This window comes from Diaphorina citri, unplaced genomic scaffold (assembly GCF_000475195.1).
Source record: "Diaphorina citri unplaced genomic scaffold, Diaci psyllid genome assembly version 1.1 scaffold41, whole genome shotgun sequence".
NCBI lineage: Eukaryota > Metazoa > Arthropoda > Insecta > Hemiptera > Psyllidae > Diaphorina > Diaphorina citri.
In genome coordinates this window covers 94,875-108,893 of record NW_007377478.1, presented here as the reverse complement: position 1 = coordinate 108,893, position 14,019 = coordinate 94,875, and the positions used below count along the sequence as shown (strand labels likewise).

At 41.6% G+C, this 14,019-nt stretch overlaps 1 protein-coding gene across 1 annotated transcript in view; it reads left to right on the top strand.

Moving 5' to 3' along the window:
- The first annotated feature begins 218 nt into the window (after positions 1-218).
- LOC103513703 (beta-glucuronidase-like) overlaps positions 219-14,019 on the top strand; it is a 23,562-nt gene continuing 9,761 nt past the window's right edge. The window contains exons 1-5 of the mRNA XM_026826695.1: positions 219-383; positions 7,552-7,734; positions 9,901-10,067; positions 10,402-10,550; positions 11,236-11,313. Coding sequence (XP_026682496.1) covers positions 219-383; positions 7,552-7,734; positions 9,901-10,067; positions 10,402-10,550; positions 11,236-11,313 — 742 coding nt within the window. The remainder of the gene's footprint in view (positions 384-7,551; positions 7,735-9,900; positions 10,068-10,401; positions 10,551-11,235; positions 11,314-14,019) is intronic.

Sequence of the window (14,019 nt, the reverse complement as noted above, 5' to 3'; positions counted from 1 at the left end):
CCATGATGAGCCAAAATGCAAATTTGTCAGGAAAAAAAATTCGTCTCTTCGTGCCTTCAGTTTTATGTGCAATTCCATTTTTAAATGCCTATTTGAAGAGCAGGTTTTTTAAACAGTTCTTCATAGATGACCCTGATTCAATTGGTACTCTAATGCGTCCTCTTGAGGAGAAACAACTTCCTGACAGAACTGGATGTTATTTTGTTCATTTGTTGCAAATGGTCTGTGTACTGTGGGATTCCGCCACTGGTGGCATTCTGTATCCTCGCGAGTCCGAATCCCGTGAGGTCAGAAGTCTGGACGGGATCTGGAACTTTCGGGTGTCCAAAGGGGACCCACTGGTCGGCTTTCGAGAACGATGGTACCATAAGGACTTGAAAGTGGTAAGGACTGGGAACATGCCAGTAGATTTTAGAATAGAATACCTTGCTTATCCTGCCTGCCCAGAAAATTGGGGGTATCTGACGGTTTCCCAGAAAATTCGAGGTATCAAACGCTGGCTGGGCACTCAAGCTCACACTGCCTGACAGACAGTCGAAAAGTGTATGGCGCGAAATGCTTCCGACCAAGGTCGCTCAGACTGACTGAGAGCCACACACGTTTCAACTTTCCAGCACATCCGTTTCGACTGTCTGTCAGAACCAGATGTGACAGACAGTCTTAGCGTGGCCGGCATAAGAAAGCTTTACTGAGACTGAGGTACCTACGACTCGACTGGTACAAGTAGCTTGGTTAGTCAATTTCCAAGTAAATTTCTCGTAGTGTAAATTGTCTACTAGTAAACATCTTGTCAAGGTGTTACATACCTGAGGATTCAAGGCACTGCTCTTATGCAACGAGAAATTTTGCACATGCACTAGTCATTGCAAAGTTGTCTAGCTTAAATCTTTAAACCACTGGAGGACATCATCGGAACAAGTCTACCTTCCAACACTAGGCTACCAGAGTAACCAAAGTAGTTTCAAAACCAAGTTTGAGGTGTTAGGGTGTGTCCACACATATTCGACCGGTCGACGCGACTTTTGGACGCACCTTAAAGACGTGTGACGTCGGTCGATGTCGATCGACGCGAGGAGGAGAAACTACTCACTCCATATCAACCTTCTAACCTTGCCTAGCTCTGGATGGTAAGATGATAAGATCAGCAAAAGAAGATTAGTCAAGAACGTTAGTAACACTAGGTTGGCATTTGATGATACGAGTAGAGAGATTACAAGGCAGGCCTGCTACCCTCCAAATAACTACACTAACTATATTAGGCTGGCATACCCGTAGGTAAATCGGTATTTAAAATTCAAAACTGAAGAATTCCTTCGGAATGAATCAAGGAATTGACTCTGTGGGTAATACAGGTAGCGAACACATTAGAAAGTTGATACCAGGAACCAATAATGCCGCCTGACAAGACATCCGAAATAGTCTTATCTAATTCCGAGTACCTGACACCTAATGTCAATTGTGACATTAGACCTCACCTACCTGATGTGGTACCCGCACGGAATTCAAAATTAGTCCAGTAAATAAGGGAAATAAAGCCACATTATCATTCTAGTGGACATTTCGATGAAGGGGAAACATTGAAGGTATAGAAACACAGTACCTACCATCAGGTCACGTTAACTCACGGGGAGTCAGAAAAATGTAATTCAAAATTTTCCCACGTAAGCTTACGTGACGTGATAGTAGTGTGTTTCTACCTTAAGGCGCTAAATGGGATCTTTCCCTGTATACCTACCTCTTATAACTACAACAAAAGAGGTCTGTTGTCTTTTTCTTACCCATAAAGTGAGTTTACCCATAAAAAGTCAAGGCGTTTTCTGATGATACCCATAATCCATAAAGTATAATACTCTTGTTTCAAATGGCATAGAAAAAAGCTCTGCTTAAGACAAATAATTCATGATTCATTAGTCAAGAACGCCCATAAACTGGACTCTATCTGAATGGTAAAATCAGCTCTCCTCAGCCCTAAGGAGATTACTATTCCAATGAAGACAAAGTGCTTTGCATCATTTTCTAGTTTTAACTCTTCAAAAAGAGATTTGTTAAGAACTGGAATGTCTTTAATCTAGATTAGGGCAGATAGGCAGATCTTTGAGCCTGATCCAGTATGTAAAGTAAACGACTCAAACGAGTCTACTAGCCTTTACAAGTTGTGCCATGTCAAAACACGGGATCTCTATAGAATCTTTAGCAATTGGCAAACGAATGTCTATGCTGTAAGAGTGTAAGAAGACTAATACCTGTTGAGTTTCATTATAAACTAGACTGGACACTTGGACAAAACCACGTAAGGCCAGCCATTCACTATCAGGTAGACCTGATCAGGGGTCAGGTATACCTGATAGAGTCAGTTCTACCTGATAGGTACCTGATGAGTGATGAGCACACACACCATTTTAAGCATTATTACGATTACAAATTGAGATGATACTTGACATACCTATTTTATAAGTATTTCCATTTTAAGCTCCATCACAATTTTATTACGAAAAGAGACGAGAAGTATAAAGTACTACTTACTTATTAAGTAAGTAGAGTGCTTTATTTAGACACACACTATCAGGTAGACCTGACATTCGGACCTTTTCAGTCGTACCTGTCAGGTCTACCCGACAGTGTGTGTGCTCATCAGGTGTCAGATATACCTGATCAGGTGTACCTGTCAGGTCTACCTGATGGTGAGTGGCTGGCCTAAGACTAAATTGGAGACTTACCTAGTACCATAATAGCAGGATATAAACAAGGTGTACCTATTCTATTTTATCTACCGTCTGGTTCTTCTTGAAAAAGGTGTCCGATTACAGCAATTGGCTGCGCGGCTGAATTACAACTTGGCACGTACCTTGATTCTTGGTAATCTTTTGAGTACGTAACTTAAGTACGCCACTCAAGGCAGAGTGTATTATAATAGTAAACACTCGATAACAATAATATAACAATAGGAGTAACAGAGACTCGGTGTGTAGAAATTAATTGACCAGAGAGATTGGTCAACCATACACCAAGCATATTAAACCAAACACACAGAAGCTAAACGCACGGACCTTGGGACGAAGAAAAGTGAAGAAATTACACAACGCGCTAAAACTAGGCGATGGGATGTTGGAATTTGCAGATGAGAAGATGAGATGGTGAATGATTTCATCACGAAGGAAGATGGTACAAGAAAAAGAAGAAGAAGAAGAAGAAGAAGAAGAAGGAAGAGGAGACGAAGAAGAAGCTTAGGGAGAAGGAGGAGAAGAAGAAGAAGATGCTATAAGAGGAAAGAGAAGAAGATGGTACAGGAGGAAGAAGAAATAAGAAGATGATGAGGAAGAGGAGGAAGAAGACGAAGGAGAAGAAGAAGATTTTACAAGAGGAAGAAGTTTTCCTTATTATACATATCTTCTTCATCTTTATTTTGGTCTTTTTGTTTTCCTTCATCTTCTTTTTCTTCTTCTTCTTCTTCTTCTTCTTCTTCTTCTTCTTCCGAAGAAGAAGCTTAGGGAGAAGGAGGAGAAGAAGAAGAAGATGCTATAAGAGGAAAGAGAAGAAGATGGTACAGGAGGAAGAAGAAATGAGAAGATGATGAGGAAGAGGAGGAGGAGGAAGAAGACGAAGGAGAAGAAGAAGATTTTACAAGAGGAAGAAGTTTTCCTTATTATACCTACCTATCTTCTTCATCTTTATTTTGGTCTTTGTGATTTCCTTCATCTTCTTCTTCTTCTTCTTCTTCTTCTTCTTCTTCTTCTTCTTCTTCCTCTTCGTTTTCTTCTTCTTGTAGTGACATCATGTCCATTATCTACTGAACGTTGGCAATCTCACACTGACCAATTGATCCCTCATCTTCAGCACTATTTGATTGGTGGAATTTCCTGGTACTTATTCTCTCTCCAGTTCTATCTGCCAAATCCTCTTCTTTTCCCCCTAGCTCTCCCTTGAATTTCTGAATTTCCTTATGAGCAGGAACTCGCTCATAAGTAATCAGGTATTTATAAATTAGTATGTTAAGTATTAAAATGAAAAACATTCAGTTGTTTTAAGCATCCCCACAAATTCAGCCTGAGATTAGTTATTTTCCTTATAATTTATATTAGAATTGATGATTTAAAAGATCCATAATTTTCATTGGTTCGTCTCCAATTGCTTGCCATTTGACGATCTGCATTATTATGAATGTTGGTAATCCTAAATGAGCAATGATGAGCCAAAATGCAAATTTGTCAGGAAAAAAATCGTCTCTTCTTGCCTTCAGTTTTATGTGCAATTCCATTTTTAAATGTCTATTTGAAGAGCAGGTATTTTAAATAGTTCTTCATAGATGACCCTGATTCAATTGGTACTCTAATGGGTCCTCTTGAGGAGAAACAACTTCCTGACAGAACTGGATGTTATTTTGTTCATTTGTTGCAAATGGTCTGTGTACGGTGGGATAATCCCTATTCGTCCTAACAATTTATCAATGTTCTAGCACTCTATCAATGTTGATTGTTAAATTGTCGCTGTGTTTAACCATTGTGGTCCCTAGTCACATGTGAATACTGTTGTTTGCTACTCAGATTTTCAGGTGCTTAATAGATGCCTTCCGCTGACAACAATATTACTCTGACAAGTTGCTGACTAGGTGTTTGATATTTTGTTTTTTAAATGTCGGATGAATCCATGTACAATAATCTCTCTATTGTCAGGTTCAAAGGTCAGAAATAGCTAGTTGCCAGCCTAGTCAGCTCGGAAGGTAGAGCGTCTACCGTTTAAGCGGTATAGGTCGCCGGTTCGATTAGCACCAGGGACGGATCCTAAACAGATAAGGTTCGTTCTCAGAATGGCTGGCTATCTCCTATCCCATCCTCTTTCCTGCGTTCGATCTTATTGTTCAGCTGGGTTGACCGCAATCAATTCTATCGAAGTCCTGACCTAATAATGACAAGAGGAAGAAGGTCGTTTACATAATAGATAACATTGTTTCCATTACGGTTTCCTATCTAATAGACTAACGTACACGAAAATTATCTCGGTTTCCTACCTTTTCATAATAGACGGGGAGCTAGCACGAAAATTATCTCATAGGGTCACAGGTTGTTTCCTCTTTAATCTTCACAGGCACCTTGCGGTCTAGAAGAACCGATCTTGGAGAGATGATTCAATAAGAATTAGATTTATTAGATCATAGTTCATAGGAATGTTCTTGAGCAGAGGTTCCCAAACTTTTTTTTTCTACGCGGCCCCTTTACTGTATTTTATGTCTTGTTCCAGGGGGTCTTCAAGTCTTTCACGGCCTCCTCGGGGGGTCACGGACCCCAGTTTGGGAATCGATGTTCTTGCGAGTTTGATCCAAAGCGGACAACTTGAAACTTTTTGTTCGTGATTGTGGACTTGGGGTTTAGAGTGCAGGGGTCTTATTTTTACATGGTTTTTCTTGGTCTTTTCCCGTATACAGACGGTTTCGGCGTTTTTTGATAAATTTTATCACAAAGCACACCGGTATGTTGGTACCTGAGCTGGTAGCTAGTGGCTATTGATAAGATTCACTTTCCTTTTCATTAGGTACTAGAATGTGATTAGAATTATCAATCAGGTGTTACTCCCCATGAAGATAGACGTGTTAGTATAGTATGTACTCTGAAATAATAAAATGTGTAATAAATAGTAGGTACGAGTATGTAGGTAACTATGACTGTGAAATACCTAAAACTATGTGAAATAATAATTAAGAGGACTTTGGTACCCTCAAACGACCTTGGGTTGGTAGTTGTTGAGGTAAAGGAACTTTTTAATAGACCTATATCAATTATGGTAATATCTTAATGGGACTTTGCTGATCAACAGGGAATTATGATCATCAATGAGTGTCCTGCTGTCGATATTGAGTGAGTAAAAACAGCACAGCCAGCCTAGAGAGCTTTGGTCAGCCATTCACTATCAGGTAGCCCTGACAGGTACACCTGATCAGGCTTAAGGTGTATCCGCATCCACACATTGTTGACGGCCGTTGATCGATGTGAATCGACGGCTGGTCGACTATGTTTGGACACACCTTTACGATACGACCTCCGCTGTTACAGTTCCCTTTATTAAACCTCTTTACAAGAAAGTTGATAGACGTGGTACAATATTACACACACTATAATACCGTCTACACAAACAGGCACACTTCATTTGTGAAGGGTCTAGATTTACCTTGCCCTTGGGATCAATTTCATTTTAAGTGTGGACTCGACCTTGTAGAAGTGTGGAAGCACCTTTAACTCTCTTGCATTGTTATTCACTTGAACTTGAATGCCTTTTGTGATAGTGATAAATTCAGACAAAGTGGCATTGTAGAGGAATCTTACACCTACTGCATTCTAGTATTGTTTATCCTGTTTATACTGCCAGATTATACTGTTTATTATACTGCTAGAGTCAGTATAATACTGAAATGTAGGTACCTATTGTGATTAACACATACTGATATTGTGATGGAAAAGATACGATACCAGGGCCGTTCAAAGCCTAGTGTGGCTGAGGGATTTTGAATAGGGAGTAGACCAGCTTAGTCTGGCTGAGGGAAGTCTTTGAACAGTGAGGATACCAGCCGGAAATTTCAATTGCTAAAGAAATAACAAAGGTTGACTGCGAAGGACATCCATTCGTGAAAATTTTGTAAACAAATTCCATCCGAAAGAAATCACCTTGAGGCTAATTGAGAGGGTGACGAAAATCGCCAACCCTGTCTGTACCTATACGGCAAAAAGGTGGAGGAGGAGGAGAAGAAGAAGAGGAGAAGAAGAAGAGGAGAAGAAGAAGAAGGAGGAGGAGGAGAAGGAAGAAGAGGAGGAGAAAAAGGAAGAGGAGGAGGGAGAAGAAGAAGAAGAAAAAAGAAAAGAAGAAGAAGAATCATATTTTATTTAAAAAAAAACTGCTTGCCTCAGGCCCGGGATAAATGGGACCGGCTGAACCCATTGTGACCGCCCCTGAGTACTTTTTAGAATTGAGAGTGGGCGGCCCATTTAGACCCAGCATGAGATAAGTTATGCTGTCTAAACCTAACACCTAATGACATTGGACATTGCTATGGGCAGGATCTTGGGTCGCCTGTCCCATAATTTTGGTCTTCTACCTGTTGTTAGAATCTAACATATCTGATAGTGATAGGTATGTACTAAGTTCCTAATAGTCCCTATACCAGGTACCAGCCACTCACGCACAAACCGTCTGACGACGGATTTTTATCAGATAAGGTTCGCTCCTGGAGGTTCTCCCGGTTTGGGAGCGTTCATTATGCGGTTTGGGAGCGTTCTCCCATTCTGTCTTCCTTCTCTCTTCGCTTTCGGGACGATCACTACTTACTTATCCTGTTATACAGGCCATGAAGGTTCAAAGCCTGCTCTAATGAGCCTTCTCCACCTCTCGGTCTATCTTTTGCTGTCTGTGTCCATTCTTGTCCTTCTTCTTGCTGGGTCTTTATACTTGTGAACCAATCCTTGATGTTGTCTCTCCATCTCTTCCCCGTCTCCTCTTTTCCTTCGTTCCTTAATCCAGGTTGAAAACTTTCTTCACTATTACGTGGCTTCCAATTTTTCTTTCCAGACAGGGGATACGATCCCGATGCCCGTGCCCAGCAGCTACAACGACCTCAGTCTGGACAAGGAGGTCCGAGACCACGTGGGTATCGTCTGGTATGACCGCACCTTCTACGTCCCTGACACGTGGCGCCATCAGGGCTACAACGTGTGGCTCCGGTTTGGGAGCGTTCATTATGCGGCTCAAGTGGTAAGTAGAAAAGACCCAAAAACACAAACCCGACCCATAGTTGTGACTTTCGTTAGAAATGAACAGCTCATCCCTAAACATCCCCTCTAGCTAAAAAGAAAAGTAATGAACTATACCGATTTACCGATATTTCAAATGTGTGCCTTTTGAGGCCATCTCTTACTGTTACCTCGATGAATATAGAAGGATTGTCCTCAGACCATTCAGGAATCTCATTCAGGATACCTATTTAGGTAGAAATTCAAATTTTATCTTGCTATCTTGCCTCTCGCAGCGATAACTGTCATTATCGAACCCTGAATCCAGAACACTGATGGGTATGGGACAATGAAGGCTCGAGAGAGTCGAGAGTCCCTTTACAGCAGCAGTAGGTGTGCTCATCAGGTAGAGTGGTAGACCTGACAGGCGGACCTGACAGTGAATAGCTGGCCTTGGGGGGTAGCACGCCTGCCTTGTAAGTGGTGGTCGTGGGCTCGATTAAACAGATGCGATTTGGGTAAAGTTCAGAACAGCTGGCTTTCTCCAACCCTGTCTTCTTTCTCTCTTCCCTTTGGGGACGATAAGACCTCAGTAGTAACAGCTCCCTCTATGAAACCTCTTTAAAAAAGTCCTTAGAAGACTATTTGCCGCCGCGCCGGCCAAGGAATCTCTTAAGTAAGTATAGAATACAATTCTTTTCTGTGGGGTCTTTTGAAACCTGAGGGGTTTCCTTAAAATATTATACTTTCCGCTGGCCAAGGAGTCTCTTAAGTAAGTAAAGAAAACAATTCTCTGAAGTCTTCTGAAAACTGCTTTTGAAACGTTCGACTTCCTATTTCCAGGAGTTTTCTCCGGAATCTCTTAAGTAAGTATAGAATACAATTCTTTTCTATGGGGTCTTTTGAAACCTAAGGGGTTTCCTTAAAATATTATACTTTCCGCTGGCCAAGGAGTCTCTTAAGTAAAGAAAACAATTCTCTCAAGTCTTCTGAAAACTGCTTTTGAAACGTTCGACTTCCTTTTTCCAGGAGTTCTCTCTATCAAACCTCGAAAAAATTCTTATTTCCAGGAATTTCTCCGAGACCCTTCTCCAGAAACACAAGGACTCTCTGGAAGAACTTATCCGGAGGGACAAGAATCGACCAAGCACAATCATGTGGTCTGTGGCTAACGAACCAAGAAGTCATTTACCCGGAGCAGACGTCTACTTTAAGTAAGTTCATATTGAGGTACAATAATCCTACTGAGCACTCACTGGATTCCGCACACAGGAATTTCGGTAGAAAAGACCCCCATCCCATTTCAATGTCATTTAATTGAATGTTGGTTAATATTGGACGATAGCCTCGCCTGTTTTTTGTGTCTCAACCCTGAAATGCTGGATTCGAATCCCGTCGACGTAAATTTACAGGATTTATTTCCGTCTTATGGTGGACATTTGGACGGTACTGTCAACAACCTCCATTTGTCTGTACCTCAATACTTACAAGTATATCACACTTAGAAACCGGAGTTTCTGGGTTCAACGTCAGACAACGCATTAAATTTGTTCTTACGTTTCGGAGTGGGCTCTCAGACCCAGTTTATTGGGAAAATTGGGTAGTAATCAGAGGTTACATAGTCCCATTACATCAACACTGGAGTGTCGAACATAGGAACGCCTCTGCTTCCTCAAATTATGAAGTCTGTAAAGTCATAATAACTCCCTCGCCCCATGTTCTAAAACAGATCCGTCACAAAGTTCGCTCGCTATTTGGACTCGACGCGCCCTCTGACGGCGGCTATTAACTATAACGTCCACATTGATAAAGCGGTAAGCCCTGTCTTTAAATCAGGGAGTGTGCTCATCAGGTATCAGCTAGACCTGACAGGCGGACCTTTTCAGTACCTGTCAGGTCCACCTGATAGTGAGTGGCTGGCCTTATAATTATTTCTTTGAAAATTAAATTTCCTTTCTCAAGTAGGTACATATACATATTTAAAAAGAGCGGGTTCGATTCCCGCCCGGGGCGGATTTTATCCTGATGGGATAATGTTCGTTCTCGGAACGGCTGGCTTTCTTCTATCCTGTCTTCCTTCTCTCTTAGATTTCGGGACGATAAGACCATAGCAGTTACAGCTCCCTCTGTCAAACCTCTTTTTTAAAAAAAAGAACGGTGGTAAAATCGGTCCTCTTCTTACTTCCAGTGGGTGAATGGACACCTGGTCATGGGTCATGAGATCGGACACTTGCCGTTCCAGCACGATATTACCTCGGTGCTCCGATTTGGCGGCAAGAACCGCGTGACGGTGGCGGTGGACAATACGCTTCTTCAGACAACCGTGCCGCAGGGGTCACTGCGAGATCTAAACACGTGAGTTAAAAATAATAATAATAATAATAATAATAATAATAATAATAAACTGCGAAACAAACATTGGTCTTTGACGTCTATGTATTAGGCGAGATAGACCTGACAGGTACACCTGAGTGGCTGGCCTAAGAAATCTTCCTTTTATTCAAAGAAGCAGACAGAGGCTTCATGTTCCTTGCAATATCACATGTTGAGGCAGAAACCAACACTCAAGCCTCGCCTAAATAGCTTGGAGGGTAATGCGTATACGTCTTGCAAGCGCTAGGTCGCGGGTTCGACCATAGCCTCAACTAAATTTCTTTATTCGCCAACTTTGGTTCCTAATGATTTTCAGTGACACGGGTGTCAAGCAGATTCAAGCGTACACATTTGACTTCTTCAACTATGCTGGCATACACCGTAGTGTTCATTTGTACACCACACCTACTGTTTATATTGATGACATCACTATACAGACAGATGTGAAGGAGGATGGCACTACAGGTGAGTAAGACAGAGAATAAACGATAAAGATAGAGAACGCCCTTGCTTGCCATGCAGAAGGTCCCGGATTCGAATCCCACCATCGACAAAAATTTCCACTCGTTTCTCGATTGCAAATATTTCAACGGGTTACTTTCTGGTGTTCCCGTGTTGACCCAGCACCTAAATGGAAAATATTGTGTCCCTTTTCGCCCATCTTATCAGGGACATACTACGGGATGGGCATGCTAAAACAAAGACCACAAGCGTCCAATGTGGCGGTTGTTAGGGTCGCCGTTTTCCTACTTAAATAGGGTCGCCGTTTTCCTACTTAAATAGGGTCGCCGTTTTCCTACTTAAATAGGGTCGGCGTTGTGTCATGTATACTGTGTAGCAATCGCGGAAATACAGATACACAGTTATGGAAAAAAATACTCTCTCTCTCTCTCTCTCTCTCTCTCTCTCTCTCTCTCTCTCTCTCTCTCTCTCTCTCTCTCTCTCTCTCTCAAATAAAATTCTTTTAACGATTCTGCATTTCCGATTTCGTCCGATTCGATTCTATAACTCACCGTTTCCGCTTTCTTTCGTTTCAGATCAGTCCTGTGATACAATGGCGTTGCATCTGTCCCATCTTATCCTGATGGCCATGTTCACACTGTTCGTCCCAGATTGTCAAACTCACCGTTTCCGCTTTCTTTCGTTTCAGATCAGTCCTGTGATACAATGGCGTTGCATCTGTCCCATCTTATCCTGATGGCCATGTCCACACTGTTCGTCCCGGATTGTCGCTACGGTCGGCTTGATTTTTACAGATAGGAGGCGTTACGGTAGGACGTGCCTAGGAACTTGTGTATCTTTTGCTCCTTTCAAATGCAGACTGAAAAGCCGGTGTTTGTTTATTATGATTCCAAAGCATTCGGAATTATAGTCCGAAGATTTCCGAAGAAGACAAAAAAAACCAGATGTTTCTATCTCAACTAGGAAAAAAAAGAAAATAAATTAAAAGCGAGGGAACAATTTCATGTGTGACATGAAGCCTACCACAAATCGCTTTTCGGAGGTTTCATGTCTCACATGAATCCTACCGTATTTGAAAAAAATGTTTTGTTTACGTCTGACTGTAACAACAACGCTTGAGTTTCATGTGGGACATGAATCCTACCGTAAGAGCGATTCTGGTGAAATTGATTCTGTACGCAAAAGGCTAAGATCTAGTGAAAAAGCGGTGTAAAGTGAGTAAGGCTGGTGTTTTACGGTCGAGTGTACTGGCGGGCGGAAAACACTGCCTTTACATCTCAAGCCAATAAATTATACCGGTATTACCAATATACCAATTTATTATGACGGTTTCACCGACGTATTATACCAATTTTCCACCGGTTTGAACGGTGCTTTAGGTCTGTTGAACCTCCTCATTTATTTGGGAGGGAGGTGGTACCTATGAAACAACATAATATCAGAAGGAACATTTTAATTTGATTACATTGACCACTTCTCTATTTTTTTTTTTTTTTTTTTTTTTTAAGAGGTTTGACAGAGGGAACTGTAACTCTAGGGTCTTATCGTCCCGAAATCGGAGAGAGAAGGAAGACAGGATAGGAGAAAGCCAGCCGTTCCGAGAACGAACATTATCCCATCAGGATAAAATCCGCCCCGGGCGGGAATCGAACCTGCGGCCTAGCGCTTACGAGGCAGACGCACTACCAACTAAGCTAACTAGGCTGGCCAGACAGTCGAAACAGACAGTCTAAGCGTGAGTGGCCTGCAAAAGAAAGCCTTACTTAGGTCTAGACTCAAGTTACAGGTAAAGAGTAGCTTGGTTATGGTTACTCAATTTCCAAGTAAATTTCTCGAAGTGTAAATTGTCTACTAGTAAACATCTCGTCAAGGTGTTACATACCTGAGGATTCAAGGCACTGCTCTTATGCAACGAGAAATTTTGCACATGCACTAGTCATTGCGAAGTTGTCTAGTTTAAATCTTTAAACCACTGGAGGACATCATCGGAACAAGTCTAGCTTCCAACACTAGGCTACCAGAGTAACCAAAGTAGTTTCAAAACCAAGTTTGAGGTGTTAGGGTGTGTCCACACATATTCGACCGGTCGACGCGACTTTTGGACGCACCTTAAAGACGTGTGACGTCGGTCGATGTCGATCGACGCGAGGAGGAGAAACTACTCACTCCATATCAACCTTCTAACCTTGCCTAGCTCTGGATGGTAAGATGATAAGATCAGCAAAAGAAGATTAGTCAAGAACGTTAGTAACACTAGGTTGGCATTTGATGATACGAGTAGATGAGAATCAACAGTAAAGGAGACACTTAAGTAATGCTGCAAGCTGCAATATCCATAAAAGTTGTGAAAAAAGCTCTGCTTAAGACAAATAATTCATGATTCATTAGTCAAGAACGCCCATAAACTGGACTCTATCTGAATGGTAAAATCAGCCCTAAGGAGATTCCTATTCCAGTGAAGACAAAGTGCTTTGCATCACATTTTCTAGTTTTAACTCTTTAAAAAGAGATTTGTCAAGAACTGGAATGTCTTTAATCTAGATTAGGACAGATAGGCAGATCTTTGAGCCTGATCCAGTATGTAAAGTAAACGACTCAAACGAGTCTACTAGCCTTTACAAGTTGTGCTATGTCAAAACACGGGATCTTTATAGATTCTTCAGCAATTGGCAAACGAATGTCTATGCTGTAAGAGTGTAAGAAGACTAATACCTGTTGAGTTTCATTATAAACTAGACGGCTGCATCCAACCTGCGGTCAGGGAGCACAGGTACAAAAAGGTTGCATCCAAATTGCGGGCATTCGATCACCCTCACGAGATTTGACCATAATCAGGTAGTTTTGACCGCAGGTTGGAATCCCCGAACTAGACTGGACACTTGGACAAAACCACGTAAGGCCAGCTACTCACTATCAGGTAGACCTGATCAGGGGTCAGGTATACCTGATAGAGTCAGTTCTACCTGATAGGTACCTGATGAGCACACACACTATCACGTATCAGGTAGACCTGACATTCGGACCTTTTCAGTCGTACCTGTCAGGTCTACCCGACAGTGTGTGTGCTCATCAGGTGTCAGGTATACCTGATCAGGTGTACCTGTCAGGTCTACCTGATAGTGAGTGGCTGGCCTAAGACTAAATTGGAGACTTACCTAGTACCATAATAGCAGGATATAAACAAGGTGTTTCTATTTTATCTTTTTTCTATTCTATTTTTTTCTTCTATTTTCTATTTTTCTATTTTTCTTTTTCTCTTTTATCTCTTTCTATTTTATCTACCGTCTGGTTCTTCTTGAAAAAAGGTGTCCGATTTCAGCAATTGGCTGCGCGGCTGAATTACAACTTGGCACGTACCTTGATTCTTGGTAATCTTTTGAGTACGTAACTAAAGTACGCAACTCAAGGCAGAGTTGGTAACTGAGTAGGTAAGCAATTGTTTTTTTTTTTTTTTTTTTTTTTTTTTTTATTT